At 27.0% G+C, this 20037-nt stretch overlaps 3 protein-coding genes across 3 annotated transcripts; 2 read left to right on the top strand and 1 right to left on the bottom strand.

Annotated features, from left to right (window-relative positions):
- Positions 1 to 5438: 5438 nt before the first annotated feature.
- Positions 5439 to 8822, top strand: LOC145750713 (sperm axonemal maintenance protein CFAP97D1-like). Its single transcript, XM_082566799.1, has 4 exons — positions 5439 to 5541; positions 5722 to 5873; positions 8387 to 8548; positions 8640 to 8822. Exons 1-4 carry the CDS (start codon positions 5439 to 5441, stop codon positions 8820 to 8822), a joined length of 600 nt encoding a protein of 199 aa, XP_082422925.1.
- On the top strand, positions 6191 to 8077 carry LOC145749535 (zinc finger BED domain-containing protein 4-like). The gene has a single exon (XM_082565324.1). It carries the CDS (start codon positions 6191 to 6193, stop codon positions 8075 to 8077), a length of 1887 nt encoding a protein of 628 aa, XP_082421450.1.
- A 217-nt stretch (positions 8823 to 9039) lies between the features above and the next one.
- LOC145749905 (mitogen-activated protein kinase kinase kinase kinase 4-like) lies at positions 9040 to 19424 on the bottom strand. The gene is made up of 25 exons (XM_082565787.1): positions 19184 to 19424; positions 18771 to 18893; positions 18263 to 18388; positions 17851 to 17961; positions 17284 to 17505; positions 16501 to 16555; positions 15949 to 16036; positions 15503 to 15660; positions 14889 to 15033; positions 14395 to 14482; positions 14204 to 14290; positions 13984 to 14076; positions 13586 to 13726; positions 13411 to 13486; positions 13117 to 13159; positions 12931 to 13017; positions 12784 to 12844; positions 12502 to 12633; positions 12199 to 12370; positions 11697 to 11840; positions 11363 to 11501; positions 10909 to 11074; positions 10700 to 10780; positions 10256 to 10430; positions 9040 to 10005 (listed from the first exon to the last, which is right to left on the bottom strand). The coding sequence occupies exons 1-25, from the start codon at positions 19223 to 19225 to the stop codon at positions 9797 to 9799; spliced, it is 2964 nt and encodes a 987-aa protein (XP_082421913.1). The 5' UTR covers positions 19226 to 19424; the 3' UTR covers positions 9040 to 9796.
- Between the last annotated feature and the right edge of the window lie 613 nt (positions 19425 to 20037).

A 20037-nucleotide genomic window follows, 5' to 3' on the forward strand; every position in this document is an offset into this window, starting at 1 on the left:
ATAAACAAACAAGCATTTAAATATATTGTACAAATAAAATTATTTTTTCAATCCAGTTTTATGTTGTCAATATTAGGATATACATTATATTAAATTTTAAATTCCTAAAATTGATTTTTGATTTTTAATAAATAAACAAGCATTTAAATAAAATAAACAACCAAAAATTATTTTTTAAACAAGTATTTTATTACAAATATTATAAAATACATTATATTAAATTTTAAATTCCCAATATCAAACTTTTATTTTTAATAAACAAACAAGAATTTAAATATAATAAACAAACAAAAATTTAATTTTTAATCCATTTTCGAGTTATTAATATTATGATATATAACTGACCAAAATTTGAAAACTTAATAACGATCTCTAAATTTTAATAAACAAACACCTATTAATTACTAATTAATAATATTTAATTTATTAAAATAGGAGAATTGAAACACGATATGATAATAAACAACATACTAAAATTTTAAAAATTTATATACACAAAAACAAAAGTTATTCGATTTCAAAATTCGGATTAGTAAGAATAAAAATAAAAATAACTAGATTTATTTGATAAATAAAATATGGTTCGAAATCGTTTGATTTTTTTTATAAATATAATTTATTTAGTAGGTTTATTAAATAAATTATAAATTTAAATATTAACTTTTTTTAATTTAAACCTAATTTTAACAAACGAACACGCATTCATTGATATTGTAATATAAAAGTAAACTAAATTTAAAAGCAAAATACCGATCTTAATTTTTGGTAATCAAACGAGTATTAAAATATAATAATAACAAAACAATTAAAAAAAAAATTTACACATTTTTTACTTATACTTTGACATTTTACTTAAATTTTCAACCAATATATTTTACTTTAATGGACAGCGAAAAGGACGATTTTTGACGGCGACCAAAACGCTATTAAATTATTCAAGCGTTAAACTCACACTGATTCGTTATTTTATAAAAAAAAAAATTACACCTTAACTAAGAATATTACATGTCTTTGATTTTTAATAAACAAACAAGCATTTATTTATATTATACAAATAAAATTAATTTTTTAACCCAGTTTTATGTTGTTAATATCAAGATATACATTTTACTAAATTTTAAATTCCCAAAATTGATTTTTGATTTTTAATAAATAAACAAGCATTTGAATAAAATAAACAAACAAAAATTATTTTTTAAACATGTAATTTAATTACTAATATCATAAAATACATTATATTAAATTTTAAATGCTTAATATCAAACTTTAATTTTTAATAAACAAACAAGAATTTAAATATAATAAACAAACAAAAATTAAATTTTTAATCCATTTTCGAGTTATTAATATCATGATATATAACTGACCAAAATTTGAAAACTTAATAACGATCTCTAAATTTCAATAAACAAACACCTATTAATTAATAATTAGTAATACTTAAATTATCAAAATAGGAGGATTGAAACACAATAGGATAATAAACAACATACTAAAATTTTAAAAATTTATATACACAAAATCAAAAGTTATTCGATTTCAAAATTCGGATTAGTAAGAATAAAAATAAAAACTAGATTTATTTGATAAATAAAATATGGTTCGAAATTATTTGATTATTTTTAACATAAAATTTTATAAATAAAAAATATATGCATAAACATTAACTAAGAATATTACATACCTTTGATTTTTAATTAACAAACCAGCATTTAATATAACAAACAAACAAGAATTATTTTTTAATTATCTTCAAATTTTAAATATAATAAGATATAACCGACCAAAATTAAAAACCTAATTTTAATCTTTAAATTTGAATAAACAAACACGCATTAATTAGTAATTAGTGATGAAAATTTTAATTTTAATTCATTTTTGAGTTAGTAATATCATGATATACAATTGACCAGGATTTAAAAAGTTAATAACAACTTTTAAATTTGAATAAACAAACACCTATTAATTAGTAATTAGTGATAAAAATTAAAATTTTAATTCGTTTTTGAGTTAGTAATATCATGATATACAATTGACCAAAATTTAAAAAATTAATAACAACCTTTAAATTATAATAAATAAACACCTATTAATTAGTAATTAGTGATAAAAATTAAAATTTTATTTCATTTTTCAGTTACCAATATCATGATATACAATTGACCAAGATTTAAAAAATTAATAACAAACTTTAAATTTTAATAAATAAACACTTATTAATTAGTAATTAGTAATAATTAAAGGTTGTAAATAAGAGAATGAAAACATAATCTAATAATAAACAACATACTAAAATTTTAGATTTTTACTAGATTTATTTGATAAATAAAATATGGTTTGAAATTATTTGATTATGTTTAGCATAATTTTTTATAAATAAAAAAAATATGCAAACACCTTAACTAAGAATATTACATATCTTTGATTTTTAATAAACAAACAAGCATTTAAATATATTATACAAATAAAATTAATTTTTCAACCCAGTTTTATGTTGTTAATATCAGGATATACATTATACTAAATTTTAAATTCCAAAAATTAATTTTTGATTTTTAATAAATAAACAAGCATTTAAATAAAATAAACAACCAAAAATTATTTTTTAAACATGTATTTTAATTACAAATATTATAAAATACATTAGATTAAATTTTAAATGCCTAATATCAAACTTTTATTTTTAATAAACAAACAAGAACTTAAATATAATAAACAAACAAAAATTAAATTTTTAATTCATTTTCGAGTTATTAATATTATGATATATAACTGACCAAAATTTGAAAACTTAATACCGATCTCTAAATTTTAATAAAGAAACACCTATTAATTACTAATTAATAATACTTAAATTATCAAAATAGGAGGATTGAAACACAATATGATAATAAACAACATACTAAAATTTTAAAAATTTATATACACAAAATCAAAAGTTATTCGATTTCAAAATTCGGATTAGTAAGAATAAAAATAAAAATAATAATAAATATACGGACAATAACAATATGTTTCGAAATCTAAGATTTCGAACCATAATAAAAATAAAAATAATAATAAATATACGGACAATAACAATATGTTTCGAAATCTAAGATTTCGAACCATAATAATAAATATACGGACAATAACAATATGTTTCGAAATCTAAGATTTCGAACCATAATAAAAATAATAATAAATATACGGACAATAACAATATGTTTCAAAATCTAAGATTTCGAACCATAATTATTCAATTTTATCATTTTCGTTTATTTCAGTTTAATTCCTACTTGATTTCTCAATTTTAAAATTGATATAATAAAAATTTAAAATTTTGTTGTTGTAAAGTTGTTGTTTAATGCAATTAATAAAAATTGTAGGTGGATGCGATACCACCCCGTTTAATCAAATAATTAAAAACGTTTGGTTTATTTATTTATTTAATAGCCTCAGTTAAGTAATGTTTATGTTAATATTTATTTAATTATAAATATTTATTCTCAAAATAACTTTTAACCATACTTTATTTATCAAATAAATCTTGTTTAGGTTGTTATTTTGAAAAAAAAAACATTTAAAACTTTTTTTTATTTTTGGTAAAATTTGACAAAAACAACAAAACTTTTTTTTATTTTTGATAAAATTCGATAAAAACAACATAATACCCTTGTAAAAAATTTTTTAAAAATTGATTTTTAAGACGTTTTAGAGCTTTTAATACAATTTAAGTGTGTATTTGGCAGAAAAATGTTTAAGATTATTTTTCGATTTTTATTTAAATTTTGTGAAAACAGCATAGCGTAATTTTTAGGATGTTTAAATGACTTGTTATACAATTCAAGTGTTTATTTTGCAAAAAATGCTTAAAATTATTTTTTTAATTCAGATTTTGTAAAAACAGCAAGGGCTTATACTCCTGCAAAAAATGTCAAAAATTGCTATTTTAGTAAAAAAACATTTTTACTTTTTTTTTTAGAAAACATTTTTAAAAACATTTTTACTAAATTTAATAAAATCATGATTATTAACGCGTTTATTTGACTTATAACACAATTTCAAACGATAATCCTCAAATTTTTTTATTTTTAATTTCTGGTTAAGTTTGGTAAAATGACCGAGACTATATATATACCGTTATAGTAAATGCCAAAATCGCTATTTAAAAAAATAATATTTTTTAAATAAGAAAAAAGATTTGGGCGTTTAAATGGTGTTTTTTTTTTCAATAAAAGTCAACAGTATGTTTTGATTTGTGGTAAAGTTTGGTAAAATCTGCAAGACTATATATACCCTTGTAGAAAATTCCAAAAAACGCTATTTGAAAAGAAATATTTTCTTAAATTTTAGTGAAAATGTGATTTTTAAGACGTTCAGTAGGCTTTTTAGATAATTTAAAGTGTTTATACATAAGAAAATATTCAAAATAATTTTTTGATTTACGATCAAGTTTGGTAAAAACAGCAAAGCTATACCCTTGTAGAAAATTCAAAAAATTGCTATTTTAAAAAGAAATTTTTTTTTTAAATTTAGAAAAAGATTTTACTTTGATTTATAACACAATGCCATCGTTGTTATCTTAAAAGATTGTTCAATAAATTTCCTTATTGCCTGCTTTAAATTGGCCCATGGATTGCCGCTGACTACATAGATAAGGGTATATGATAGGCAGCCTGATAAATGAACTTGATAGAACTTTTGTTGATTGAAATGGTTTAACTTAATAAAGTTTTTTTTCGAATGTTAGTTAGACCATTGCAAATATAATAAAATTAAAATTTTTGTTAAAGATTTCGCAAAATTAATATTTTACGTCAAAACTTGATACTAACCTGTATACTATATTATTTATTAAGATGTTTATTTGTCGGAATGGAACTAAAAGAACAGGGATATAATAAAATGGGTGATTTTTTTATAACTATTGATAAATGGTTTGACATTATGAACACGAGCTTAAAAGATCATGTTGCAAAAAGAAAACCAGTGCTGGCTCCATTTCAATCAATTGATGATAAGCGTTTGCAGTGGCTTTTGTTAGATATACCAAGTGAGCATTTATTTAAAGCATTTATTTAATATAATATATATGATATCACCTACCTCATGATTTAGCATACCCATTTAGAAAGGGTTTAAATTAATATCCTTATATTTAAATATTTAATAATTAAAAATATTTTGACGACTTTATTATAAAATTTGCAAATTTTGTATCATTTTTTTAGTAAATAAAGGGTAAATTACAAAACAAGGTTAAAAAAACAAAAAATTATGTTTAGCAATTTTACGGTTGAAATTGCATATGTCATTATGACGTCACAAAATGGCGTCTATTACATCACATTAGTAAGGTTTAAAGTTTATTTACGCTGAAAAAAATGGCTGGGTTTGTTTAATATTGGTAAGTAAGTAGAATAGTATAGGTTTTAGTTTTACTCTGGGCCTTCAAAATGCATAGGGCCTATCAACCGATCACCCCGGCAAACAACAAGTTGCTGAAAAAAAGATGGGACAAAAGTAGATTTGATTTTCATCGACGAAAAGTAACTCATGGTAATTTTTAAAAAAAAATGCAAATTGTTGATTTTTTTTCTACAACAAATTCAAACAGATCCCGTTTAGAATGATTTATTCACCGGTGATTATATATAGTTTAGACCGCAGTAAAGATTACTTGACCAGCCAAATTAATAACGAATGGGTTAGCTCTAAAATTCCATTTAATATTTCTAGCACGGCCGTTGATCGACAAAGTGCCCCCGGAAACTTACATGCATCTTCATTTAAATCTTAAAAAGCTGCAAATGGAAGAAGAGCGTTTATCAACCATCGAACGAGATAACCGAATTTTGATGGAAAAAATGAGCTACATCATGAGAACAAAGGTAGGGAAAACAATTTAGGGATGGGCCGAGTCGAATCCGAGTCCGAGTACTCGACCCGAGTATTGAGTTTTTCAGGATTCGGGCTCGTCGAATATTTTTTTTGGACTCGGCTGCCGAATCTCACGCATGTGTTTTTAATCAATTGTAACGATTATAAGAGAGACGGTATTTCATTTTTTTTTGAGATATTAAACTTGTCTGGACATGTCTGCTTTTGTTGCCGTAGCACCGTTTATCGTAATTGTGCAATAATTGCGCAACAATGCGAAGCTTATAATACAGGAGTAACAGTGTTCTGCTTTTATATTCATTTAAAAATGACATCAAAAACATCATACGTATGGAATTATTTCGATATTTGTTTAAAAGATAATTGTAAGGCTATTTGCAGTTTGTGCAATTCCCGTATTAGCCGCGGTAAAAGCAATGCTAATTTTACAACAAGTTCGTTAATAAAACATCTTTTATCGCGCCATAATATTGATGTAAAAAACAAGACTAGCGAACAAGAACAGGCATCGACCAGTACGGAAATATTTGCAAAAAAAAGAAAATCTCAGCTTACAATCGATGATGTTTTAACCAAAAAGCAAAGTTTTTTGCCCAACCATCCACTGACGCAAGCCATTACCAAACGTATTTGTGAGATGATCGCCATCGATTTTTTACCACTTTCTATCGTAGAAAACAAAGGATTTCAGCGATTAATGAATGAGATTCAACCTCGGTATAACATTCCATCACGAAAATATATTACAAAGCAAGCCCTACCACAAATTTATAATCAAGTTAAACAAAAAATCATGGCCAACTTGAACAATAAAGTAGGATCGACCAGTGCAACAACGGATATATGGACCAGTCTACAAAATTTAGCCTACATGAGTGTCACTGTCAATTTTGTTTCTTGGGTAAAAGGAGACCTTTGTCGCTTTTCTTACGTGTTGGCTTGCAACGAACTAGAAGGCTCGCACACCTCAGAAAATATTTTAAACGAAATTCGCATTCAAGAACTTACCTGGGGAGTTAAATTTGATTACATAGTTAGCGACAATGCTGCCAATGTTGACATTTCAGGGGTGAGATGCATGGCTCATACTTTGAACCTGATAATTCAAAGTTCGTTAAAGGATTGTGAACAGTCTATTATTGACACTCTCGCGATGTCGCGAAAAATTGTTAAGCATTTTCATCATTCAGCGCGCGATACTGCTCGACTTAAAGAATACCAATTAGCAAACGAGATGCCTCAGCACAAGCTCATTCAAGAGGTTCCCACCAGGTGGAACTCCACCTATCATATGCTGGAGAGGATCATTGAACAAAAAGAAGCAATTAATTACATACATTTAACTTATGGGGTTTGCGAGGCCTTATCATTCACACAGTGGAAAATAGCGGAATCTCTGGTAGTCGCCCTAAAGATATTTGAAATAGCTACCCTTGAATTAAGCAATGCAAAAGCAACAATCGCGAAAGTGCTGCCATTACAAAGTAACTTAATAAAAAAAATTAATGGTTTTACAATCCAAAGTAATAACAACGAACTATTTGGAATTTCTAGTTTTTTAGACGTTTTAAACAAGAAGATAGAATACAGATTTTTAGTACCTAAACAAGGCCAAAAGCAACCCCGTGAAGCATATTTTTACAACGACATTATTTACGACACTTGTGCGATGGCTTCAGTATTAGATCCACGAATAAAAACATCGTGGTGTGCAGATGATAAAGAAATACTGCGTATAAAAAACCTGATTGAACAGGCCGCCATTAAACATCATACTACTAGTGACGGCATCGATGATTCAAGCGAGCCATCATCATCTTGCGATGAAAATATTGATAGCATCGTCTTTGACTGTACGTGTGAAGATGAACAGTTGTCACAATCACAAGCAATGATAGATACATCATACGAGCAGCACATAAAAAGTCACGTTGCTCAATATATGGCATCTCCGCGTATTAAATCTACCAAATGTCCATTGGAATTTTGGGCGAAGCATCGCAATGAGCGCCCTGCGTTGTTTAACTTAGCCATTTCGTTTTTTTCTTGCCCTCCAACAAGTGTGTCATCTGAGCGCCTATTTAGTTCGTCTGGTGTTGTAGTTTCGCCATTGCGAAATCGTTTGAAGTCGAAGCATGTGGAAATGTTAACATTTTTACACGTAAATTTGGAAAAAGTTGGTTATTGCTATTAAATTAATTCCTTTCTATTAATTAAATTAATTGCAAATAATTTGATTTCGTGTTGAGTTGTAATAAAAATGATTAGTAAAATAGCTCTTTATACTTGAATTGCGCAGTTTACTTCGGCTTACGCTTATTGGCATTTAAATCGATGACGTCATAGCTGAGTACTCGGACTCGATCGAATCTTATTTTTAATTACTCGAATTCGACGAATCCGAGTAATTTTAATTTTGGCCCATCCCTAGAAAACATAATATTTTAACAAATTTCAATACACTGTAATGCGTTAACCAAACTTAATAACAGTTATTAAACAGAGCCGTATTGACAATTGGAACAGCTACGAAAAAAAAAGTTTAAACAAAACAAGACGTCAACGTGAGTTGTTACGCGTAACTCACGAAAACCAAGCTATCCTGAAGCGAATTTCGTCCAAAGAACCTCATTACAATCACTATGTATGGGAGGACGACTGGAGAGTAAGTGTTGTAGTTATGTTACACTTAGTTTAAATATTTTTTCCCATTTTCTTTACATGCTTTGTAGTTTAACATTTCCTTATCTTTTAAGGTCAACCAAGGCTACATGGGCAACATATCCAAGTACCCACAAGACTGGGGCTACACAAAAAATTCGCTCCGATACTCGTCCCAGCCCCAGTCACACCCACCTAACAAATCTTCGAGGCGTGTAGCGTCTACCTCACCCGGTGAAGCCACCTCAAAAGGCTCCGTTTCTCAGAAAAAGAAATGACAATAAAAATCGCTTGAAACATATTGTGACTAAAATGTAATTCTGAATAAAATTTTGAACGATGTTTTAGTTTGTTAATTGAACCAACCGTTAGTGTAAGCTGTAAAGTCGTTACTTTTATAATCGACTTTAAAAAATCTAAAAACTAAATGTGTAGCAACTGCCTTTAGCTTTTTTACAAACCTTACAATCTTTTTAATAAATTGACAATTAAAAATTATGATACAAATTATTTTAATCCACGTTTTAACGCACAGACATACATATTTGTTACTCGAAATTCACCGAAACAAAAAAAGGAGTTTGCAACGAAATGTTATCCAAACAAAACTACTCGTTAAAAAAAAGAAGAAAAAATACTGATTTGATTTTAACAAGTTATTTTATCATACAAAAAAGAACGTGTCAAGGGAAAATACACCATGCTAACGTGACCGAAGGGAAGATTTCATTGGTTTTGTACATATTAAAAACGAGAGAAGCAGCGAAAATAGGAAAAAAAGAGCGGTATTGAAAAAAAGTTTATCTCAAAAAAGAAAAAGGGGGGTTATTGCATCGAAGAGCGACCAGAGGTGTTATTATACTGCACCCTTACTCTCTAAGTTAGCTACGACCCAATTGCAACATTATTCACCAAGGTAGTGTTGCTTATTCGACAAAGTCATCTATACACTGACATATACAGACAATAGTACAACACGGAATTATCCCACTACTATGGAAAAGGCCTTATGTTAAAGCCCATTTTAATTGATGAGAAAATGCATTATAGGTAATTACACTGTCGAGACCAACAGAAATGCCACTGAAATGAAAATCGTAGCACAAAAATGGCCTGAAATTCATGAACATATAAAATTAAGGGACGGTTGTGACATATTTAGGAAGGCGAGTCAGAGTAAGGGTCTTGGCACATTTGCGAGCCTTGCATATGCCAGACAGGTCATTCAAGTGCAAGGCCAGGACTAGTCTGATTACCAGTTCATCTGTAAATTACGGTTAAGGGCCATAAAATAAACTTGGCTCGATGAAGAGCTCTGGACTGATGCGAAAAAAACTTTGTCGTTTCTCTCGCATAAGAATTTGAGCCTCTGGGCTCTCTTATGCATGAAAACTCCGTCAAGGTGACCTGTGTCAACGGATCGAATCTCAATTGCCTTTTCGCCCCAACCCATAATTTGACCTAAAATAAAATATTTTTATGTAAAATTAGACAAAAAACTTTTTTTTATATATTTTACTAATTTAAATGAATTCCACAGCACAAAAATAATAACATAATCTTAAAACAAAATTTGGTAACAAAATTTTTAAATAATCTATTTAAATGTTAATTTTCTAAAAATACAACTATACAACTATATATTGAAAAAATGGCATTCTAAATATAAAGTACATCAAAAACATTAAAACTAATAAACAAGCCAACTAACCTGATCTTATGTAGGCCACCGAAGTAGGTTGCTCACCCCACTGTAGTACTATATCCTTACTTATACTGGCATAAGTATTAACATATACACCTTCGTCCTCATAACAAACTAACAACTCCATTCCATCAGAGTTAGGAAGTAGGATAATAGCATGTGCTGTAATTGGAGGCACAATCTGCAAATATAAATAATTTGGTATTCAAGAAAGGTTGTTATTTTAGGTTTTACAAAATTTAATTAAATTTTTAAAACCAGATTTTCTTTCCTTCAAGAGACCTATTTTGTAGCTTAAACAGCGTTACCCAGTGTGGGATAAAAATAAGACATTACAATAGAGTTATTGGGTATTTAGTAAATGTCTTTAGAATTTTTTAAACACGTTGGCACAGATAATAAAAAAAAATTGTTAAGCATTAAATTCAACTATACCTAATAAATACTTACATGACTGGGAATATATAAATCATAGTTCTGACCAGAGTCAACGTCAATTGCATGAAAACCATAGGCAGATCCATACAACAACTGATAAATAAACAATCAACAAATGAGAAATCATAAAAAAAAATTCATTTTTATTAATATAAAAAATTATTTTATCTCAATGTAATAAAAATGTCAAAAACCATTACAAACAATATAACTTAATGTACCTTGAGTCTAGAGCCCTCTTCCACGGTAAGATCCACAATCATGGGTTTATGTGGAAGATCACTAAAAGATTTAAATGCCATAAACTTGTGATAAGGTCTGGGTGCCCATGCATAAACTTCAATGTTGTTGCGTAATGCAATCACAAGAAACTTAATACGCTCATACCTGGGAATATAAAAAGAAATAATAAAAATAAAAAAGTCTTTATTTTACATTTAAAACTAGTTGATACTTTATTGTTAAAATATGGTTTCAACACTTAACTATTATTTGTCTGTAATAATTTTTCCACACACCACAAACTGCAGTTTTTTATTGGACATATAAAAATATAAGTATATATATAAACATAATTATATTGTCCATCAAACTTTATTATAAATATATAGGTTTCACATAAATTGTAAAAAAAAAACTTTCTTTTACTTTTTTAATCATTTTTTTATTACTTACTTGACCACTTTGTATTGTGTACATTGCTCAAGATCTCCGACTGAAGCATATCCGATCTTCTTCTCAACCTCCGGATCGTTCCTCAAAATCTTGTTCCTCAACCAACTTAAATAATAAACTCTCAACTTGTTTTTCTTTCCTAAAATATCAAAATAAAAAATTACAAAAATGTAGTAATAAAGGCACAAAAATGTACAATCACAAACTGAAAATATGTTTAATAAAATAATAGTAAAAATGGATAAAAAAAATGTCAAATGTTAATAAATTTTATTTAAAAGCAATAAAAATTCGCTTAAACATATAACACTAATGATAACAAAACAAAACTAACCAGAAATAGTAACCACTAGGTTGAGCCCTTCCAAAACATCTAACTGTTGGAATCTTCTTCTGCTGATTAAAGGATAAACTTTTCCTTGTCCGCTTCTGTCTAACAACATCATTCCATTGTCAGCCCCAATCAGTAAGTTAACACCTTAAAACAAAAACCTTTTTTTAATGTCCATTTTACATAAAAATTTGAAAAAGTTTCTGCAAGTTTTAAAAATAAAATTTATTATCTGCCTGATCTTATGCAAATTTTGAAACCAATTTTTTTATGGAAACTTACTGTTATTTTTACAAAAATTTATTGATGTAATATTACATATTAAATAAGCTAGTTTTTTATAATAAATATATTAAAACAAAATACAAAAAGAAGTCCAATTGTTTATAATAAAACTAAATAAAAACTTGGAAACGGTATTAATAATACTTATATCTTTAAATATTTAAAAATTATTAAAATGTATTTTCAAAAAATAACAAAATTTATCAAAAGAAAAACATACCCCACAATGAAGCGCACAATATTTCTGAATTGAATCTTTTCTTGTATTTCCTAATCTCTGGCATATCTGTTGTGATAACAGGGGCATGTTCGGAGACATGGGGATTAACGTTAACCACTGACACTTTTCTGTCGTCTCTTGAACTGGAGGATGGACCTCCAATTGAAACGGACTGTTCAAAAAATAGAGATTTAATAAATTTTTGGCACAAAAAGTTTAAAAATATACAATTTTGTTTAGCTTGTTATCATATTTTGAATATCTTAAAACAGAAAATTGTTTTTTTTTAAAATCATTTTTAACCTCAGCCTCTGGAAAGTCTTGGTGATGTTGTCGTGGTAACAGATCAGGGAGAACCCCGGGCCCTGCTCTTCGGTCCCAACTAGATTGACTTGTGTTTAGTTCCCCGTTATCTCGACCTTGGTACTTTTGACCCTAGGAAAAAAAATAAACAAAAATTTAACAAAAAAATTAAAACTGTCTTATTCACAGATTACAAATTTAAATACTAATTTGGCAATAAAAATAGGTAGGTTATTTGATTTGACAAATTTGTGGCAAAAAAAACATTTTAAACATATAAACCTCATGTTGATAGTTATCATTCATGTTGTCTTTCCTTGTTATTAGAGTTCCCTGGTTGGACCTAAAAAATATTGAATTTTTTATTTGCAATTTTTTTTCAAATTTTTTTACCATTTTTTACAATAGTATTTAAACAGGAGTTGTAACCTGTTTCCTTCCTCAAATGAGTCATCACTGTCACTCGTCTCAGATGAAGAATATTCCGTAACGCGAGCTGGTACAATTCCCATATTTCTGTATATTTTAAGATATTCAAAATGTATTATTAAGATAACTTAAACTCATTGATTTTATATTCAAGCCTATTGGAAAATAAATAAACATTGAACAAACCTTGTATGTTGCGTTATATCACCCATTCCACTGTCTTGTGGAACTATATGTAAAAAAAGTTACAGAATTAAATAAATTACATATTATCAATAAACAACTGAAATTCAAAATGTATTTTTAAACTTAATACATTCCACTATGTTATAAGGCTTTTTAGATATAATAATATTTTTCTTAATCAAGAAAAATTATGCCATGAGAAGCATACCAATTGTACACATTTATTAAACACACACACAAAAAAAAAACAAGTAATTAAAAAAGAAAGTAATATAGTTTTAAGTGTATTATTACTTCTAGGCATAGGTGGTTGCTCTGGTTTGCTGTAAACTTTTCTACTCATATTTGGACTTTGGTTTGGTGATGCATTCTACATTAAAAACATTTAAAATGGAATTAAAAACAATTCATAATATAATAAAAAAACAAAAAAAAATGTTTTAAATATTTTTTTAGTGCATCATCTGACCTGTCCAGCTGGTCTGAACCTCTGTTGTGGAAGAGGAGGTTGTGGTTGTTGTTGCTGTATTTGTTGCTGCTGATGAGGAGACTCCGGTCGATTCTTCCTGCTCCTCTCCTCAATCTGACGAGCCCAAGATGGTTGCTCTCTCTGATGAAGAAGTAATATAAATGATTTCTTATTCGATAAAGTAAACAAAAATTTAACAAAAAATATTTAATGATAGTAACTCAGATTTTGAAATATATTTTACTTTTAAAAGTTTTTATTTTTAATGAATTTTTTCAAAATTTAAAAAAATTGTAACGAAATTCTAACAAAGTAATTTCTGACAACAAATATTAAATATAAGAAAAATCTGGCTACACCTGACAAGACTCTGAGTAATATTTTTAAAAAAAACTTACATTAAATGCTTCAGGATCCTTTGGTCTTCTAGGTAAAAGTTCCGGAGGAGATTGATGAGCAGCTTTCATAGCTTCTTCTCTTCTTTGTGCCTCCTTAAAAAATTTAAAAATATTAGTTGTCAATTTTATTAAAGATTTGAATCTATTGATTTTATTCGGTTTAATTGTTAGTTTAACTAACTAAACGAAATATTTATTTTTATTTTTAAGTTTTACTAACCTTTATTTTTCGTTCTTGTTCCAATTTTTTTCGTTGTTCTCTTATCCTTTCTTCCTTAAGAGCTTGTTCCTTTTTCTGTTGTTCTCTCTAAAAATTATATCAATACTTGCTTAACAAAAAAATTTCAATTGATTAAAAAAAATTTTTTTCTTGTTGTTTTTTTCTTTAAATCTTTTGCCTTTAATTTGTACCTGTTCTGCCTTTTTTCTATTTTCTTTAATTTTATCCAACTTTTTCTGTTGTTCTGAAGCTTCTTCCTTTCTCCTTTGCTGTTCGGATCTGTTAAAAACAACAAAAATATATAAAAAAAAACTATAAAAAGTCTTTTTTAATTTAACCTGGGTTAATATTTAACCGTTGTCGTAAAATTTTTAGGGGGGGAAGATAGTAAATTCAAAAAATAAATACAATTTTACATACGCTATTAAAATAGTTTAGTCATTTACTTACTTAACATTTAGTAAACTGTATGGTTTAGTTTATATGCTTAAAATCTTATTTTTAAAAAACTTATATTTGTTCTATTAATAAACTAAATGAAAGTTACATAAAAACAGAAATTATTTAACAATAAAAAAAATAATAAAACAACTTATTTCTAACCGAAACTTTATTGTTGTTTAATAACAAACAGTTTTTTTTTTTTTAATAAAAATAAAAATTTTAAATATTTTTTATCACTTACCTTTCTTTATCTTGTTGGAGGCGAAGAAAATTCCTCCTCAACGTGGATTCTCCTGGAGCAACTGCAATGGAACTTGGTGATCCTTCTTCTGGTGCATCTTCCTTTTCATCCTCGCTTCCACTGTATTCGTACTCCGGCTCACCAACTTCAGAATGAAAAAAATTATTTAATTAAACAAAAAAATTTTAGTAAGGTTTTACACCAACATATTTTAATATCACATTTTAAATCATTTACCTAAATATATCTGAAAAATATTTATTTTATTAATAACTTTACATGAAGAGTGCTTTTTATTTAAATTAATTTTAAAATTAACTAATAAAATAACTGTTTTGTTATTTCAGTAGTACTACTTTTTTATTATAATAAATGTAGGTACATATTTAAACAGCATGACTAAGATATTACATACATTACTTCATGACATATATACAAATAAAATTGTTATAAAAACTGCCTTGATTAAATAAAATGGGCAATTTACATACTTATAAAAAAAACATTTTCCTCTTTTCAAAAATGGTATTATTTAATTGAAAATAGGTAAAATTCAATAAATATATTAAATGTATATAAACTTAGTTACAGAAACAAAAGTTATTTCTTTTTACCTTTTTTGTGCTTGGTTCGGTCAATATGATCCTTCAGTTGAATTTTAACTTGTCTTTCGTTGGGTTGATCTTTAATAAATGGATGACGAAGTAAGGCATCGGTTGCAGATCGCTGATGATAATTCTTTATTAAACTTTGATCTACAAAACTATGAAACCTAAAATAAAGAAAAAAAATTAGAATAATGAAAATGACTCCTTAACAAGTTATGGAAGTTTTTGCATAAACAGAATTTGCGAGAACTGGAATTAACTCCCAAAAAAGTGGAGTACTTATATTTATTTTTATATTTAACATAAAGACAAAACAAAAAGTTACACCATAATTAAATCCAAAAACATTTTAAGTTGCTATTTTTTTGTATTAAAAACATTTAGAAATTTTTATTTATATTTATTTCTATTAAAACACACAGTTTTTTAGGTATAATTGTAAAAAAACAGACCTAGAAGACCATCGCTTTTCTTTTAACTTTGGAGGGGCATTTCTTGGTATTAAAAACAAGGCTCGCATAGGATGCATATCACACAAAGCTGTAAAGTAGGTTAGAATTACTTAAAAAAAAATTTACTCTTAAAAGTTTGCAAACATAATCAAATCTAGGCCAATATTACAGTCAAGTAGTTTAATAATGTATAAGGAAATGTTCTGGTTTGTTAATCTTTTGTATATAAATAAACATCGGTGCTGAGTTACCTTACATCCAACTACATTATATGAGTCTATCTGTGACAATATTACATTATTGATAAACTATTTAAACTAAGTCAGACAGTCAGTGTAAGAGAATATATGCCAAGGGAATTCTTAAAATCACAGACATTTTCCTTCAATATTGACTGTATGAGTCATATCATTTTATTGAGTAGTATAGGTGTATAAGTGTCACATTAAAGAATGACAACCAATTGGATTATATTTCAATTAAATAGTCGCCGAGTGATTCGACACACACTAAATTACAATTAAAAGTAATAACACAATTTTTTTTCCTTACGTGGAGACCCTTCTGCCATTTCTATTGCAGTAATTCCAAGAGACCAAATGTCGCTCTAAAATAAAAGAAACCTGGTTTAACAAATTAGGCAGGCAGACAGGAAGCAGTAATTACAATCCTGATTTAGATTTGGCGAAGCGTATAAGTAGATATAGAAAACAAAAAAATATGACATTGTCTAGCCTAACCTTTGATTAAAAATCAAAAAAAATAATAACTATATTTTATAATGGTTGTAAAAAAGAAATTAAGTTATCAAATTTAGATTTTTTAGAAAAAAGGTGTATAAAAAAAACATAAATAACATTTGCTCGTTAAATAAAGATTTAAAAAACAATCAAATATGATCCATACTCAACTAAAGTTAATCTGAATCAGATAAGCTAAAAGTCAACATTAAATGGAGACATACATTATTACACCACTCATTTGGCATAGCTATAAAAGTTTTAGTCTGCAACTGTTTAACTGACACAAGCGGTAAATTAATTTTATTGTTTTGGCAATTAAACGAAGGTCTACAGTATAGAAATTAACTTAGACAAAATGATTTTAAATTCAACATTTTAAACCAACCTATAAAGATTAATCTATAATCCTATTTAGGCTAAACTAAGAAAATAAAAACATTTATAGCCTACTACTTAGTAACAAAAGCCATTTCAATATAAAAGCACTAAACAACCAATGCTTTTAACACAATTTTACCCACAGAATTAACTTTATTATGTTTTGCATTTGTTTTTCTTATCATACAAAGACCAGATAAAATATAACTCTTACCCTGTAATCATAAGTAGCAGTTGAGTTCTGTTCGCATGCAATAACCTCAGGAGCCATCCAATAAGGTGTTCCGATAAATGTGTTTCTTCTGCCGATGGTTTTATCCAGTTGTGCGCTTACTCCAAAATCAACAAGTTTTACGTCTGCATTTTCGGTCAACAGAACATTTTGTCCTTTAATGTCTCGATGGATAACTTTGTGCTTGTGCAAGTGCTGCAAACCCTGTGTAAGTGTTGGGTTAAAACATATGTATATTGCTGTTTATTTTGAAATTTTTTTATTGGTTGCTTTACTTAAAACGATGATGCAACTATAATTCATATAGGTTTCTTAAAAAAACAATTTTACTTCTTGATTCACAACAATAATTTCATATAATAAAATGTTATTAACTGGAGTTTCATTATAAAATTACTTTCTATTTAAAACCAAGTATTCTAGAAAAAAAAAACAAGTTAAACACATTCCTAAATTTTAAAAATAGTATATGCCAATGTAAGAATCAAAATAAAAATTAAAAAAAACAAGTGATTAAATAGGGTCTAAAACAGAAAATTATATTATTACCTTTAATATTTCCCTACAAATATAAGCAATCCATTCTTCCTTAAGAGAATTTCCTTTTGCTGCTTTAACAAGGTCAGTAACTGATCCAGCACCACAAAACTCCATTACCAACTATCAAACAGAAATTCAAAAGATTAATATAGTGTTTTGATATTTTAAAAACTATGACGGCTAAGCTGTTGTGCGTAAATAACTGTAAAAGATTAACATATTGTAAAGCATGGCATTATTAAAAGCCTGTGGGAAGCTGATAGAATTCTGCTAATTCAGCAATAGGAGAAATGTATTGTTTAGACTGGTAATATAACTCACTGATCTGTCATTACTATTTTTAGCGATAAATGATGGATTTATTATAATGACACATGAGACATACAAAAAAATTTGTGATATAATAAAAATTGCAACTTGCCCACAACTGATCGTCATTTCCTGGGGCAGTTTTCTTAATAAATGCACCGTAATAGGTTGCTATGTTTCGATGTTCTGAATATTTTTTCAGCATATTTATTTCCAGTTTAATTTCTTCTTCTTCTTCCTATAATATGCACATTAAAATAAGTAAGCTATTTAACTCTATAAAAATGTCAATAATAAGTTTATAATCTAACTTTTTTATAATTTTAATAAGAAGATATACTTATAGTTTGTATGTAGGTAAGTTAACATCCTTAAATAAAATTGACAATATAACAAACTAAATATTTTAAAATATAAATCAAACCAACTTAATAGCTATAACACTACTTACTTTGTATACAAGATTAACAAAATATTTATATATACCTTATAATATATATTAGTATTAATTTATTTAAACTTTTGAATTAACAAAGATATTTGCATTTGCTTTATTTACAAAGCATACACTTGATAACATTAATTTTTTTTTTTAATAAATTAAAACCAAAATTCTATACCTCAGTAACATCCATAACTTTAATGGCAGCGAGTTGTCCAGTTCGAACATGCCTTCCCTTATAAACTTGACCGTAAGTTCCATTTCCTACAACTTCCACTAACTCAAATATTCCTGCAGGTTCCTGTAAAAATAGGCAACGAAATTAAGTTGATTATAGATTAATCAATATTAATTTTTTTAAACTATTCTTGTTTTTGTGCTTATACATTTTTATCCAAAAAATTTATATAACTACTCTAAAAAAAAACTAATAAAAAATAATTTTTAACAATTTTATTTAACCACTATAAACATATTTTAGCTACAATTTAACCAGTTTAAGACCATTTGTATTTTTACCCAGAACAAACTAGTTTATTTAATTTTTTTTAGTTTCACTTAAATGTTAACAAAAATCAACCAAAAACCCACCCTTAAAGCAGCCAAATCTATTTCATCAAGACTCCCAGACATTTTCTTTATAATTTGTCTTAAATACAGTTACCTTTAACCATGTTGTACACGATTACACGTTGATTTTTAAATTTAGAAACGGCTCTTTGTTTTTTGATTAAAAAATCGACTTAAACAGCTAAACAGCTAATCAACCAAAATAACAATATAATAATGCGCTAAATATACAACATATTGCTCAATTTTTTTCTTAATAAATATCATTTAGATAAACCTTAAACGGACAATCACTAACCTAATTTTCTTTGTGCGTCAGCAACTTACTTAAAACTCGTATTAAAATTGAAAACAACAAGATTTACTTTATTTGGCCGAGCCTATTTTCAAAAACAGACTTATGACCGCATTGTGGCATAAAAGTGTCACCTTTTGTTTTTTTATTTTTTCTAAACTGAATATTGTAAAACAAAAGAAAGTACAATAGCCTTTTTTTTAAGTTAAAAAAATAGATAGCTGTTCTTTAAACTTATAGAAAGACGTAAAACATACTTTTCTAGAAAAAATATGGCAGATTTATTAAGTTGGATTAATTTTAAAACATGCTGATGATCACAAGGTTAACTAGTTTTATATATATGCTACTTTACAAAAATTAAAGACAAAATATTGGTTTTGCAAGCTTTTTTATATAACGCTAGTGTTACATTTACAATAAAAAGTAGCACTAACTAGATTAAATTGATAAATTATGGTTTTACTTTCCAACAAACAATCAGGAATTTGATCATTTTAAACATATTTACTTGTTTTAATTTTCCATTTCGCACCCGCAAAATGTCTAGTCAAACTAAACTTGTTTTTTTAAGATACCA

Source organism: Corella eumyota, chromosome 4, assembly GCF_963082875.1.
Source record: "Corella eumyota chromosome 4, kaCorEumy4.1, whole genome shotgun sequence".
NCBI classification, from domain to species: domain Eukaryota; kingdom Metazoa; phylum Chordata; class Ascidiacea; order Phlebobranchia; family Corellidae; genus Corella; species Corella eumyota.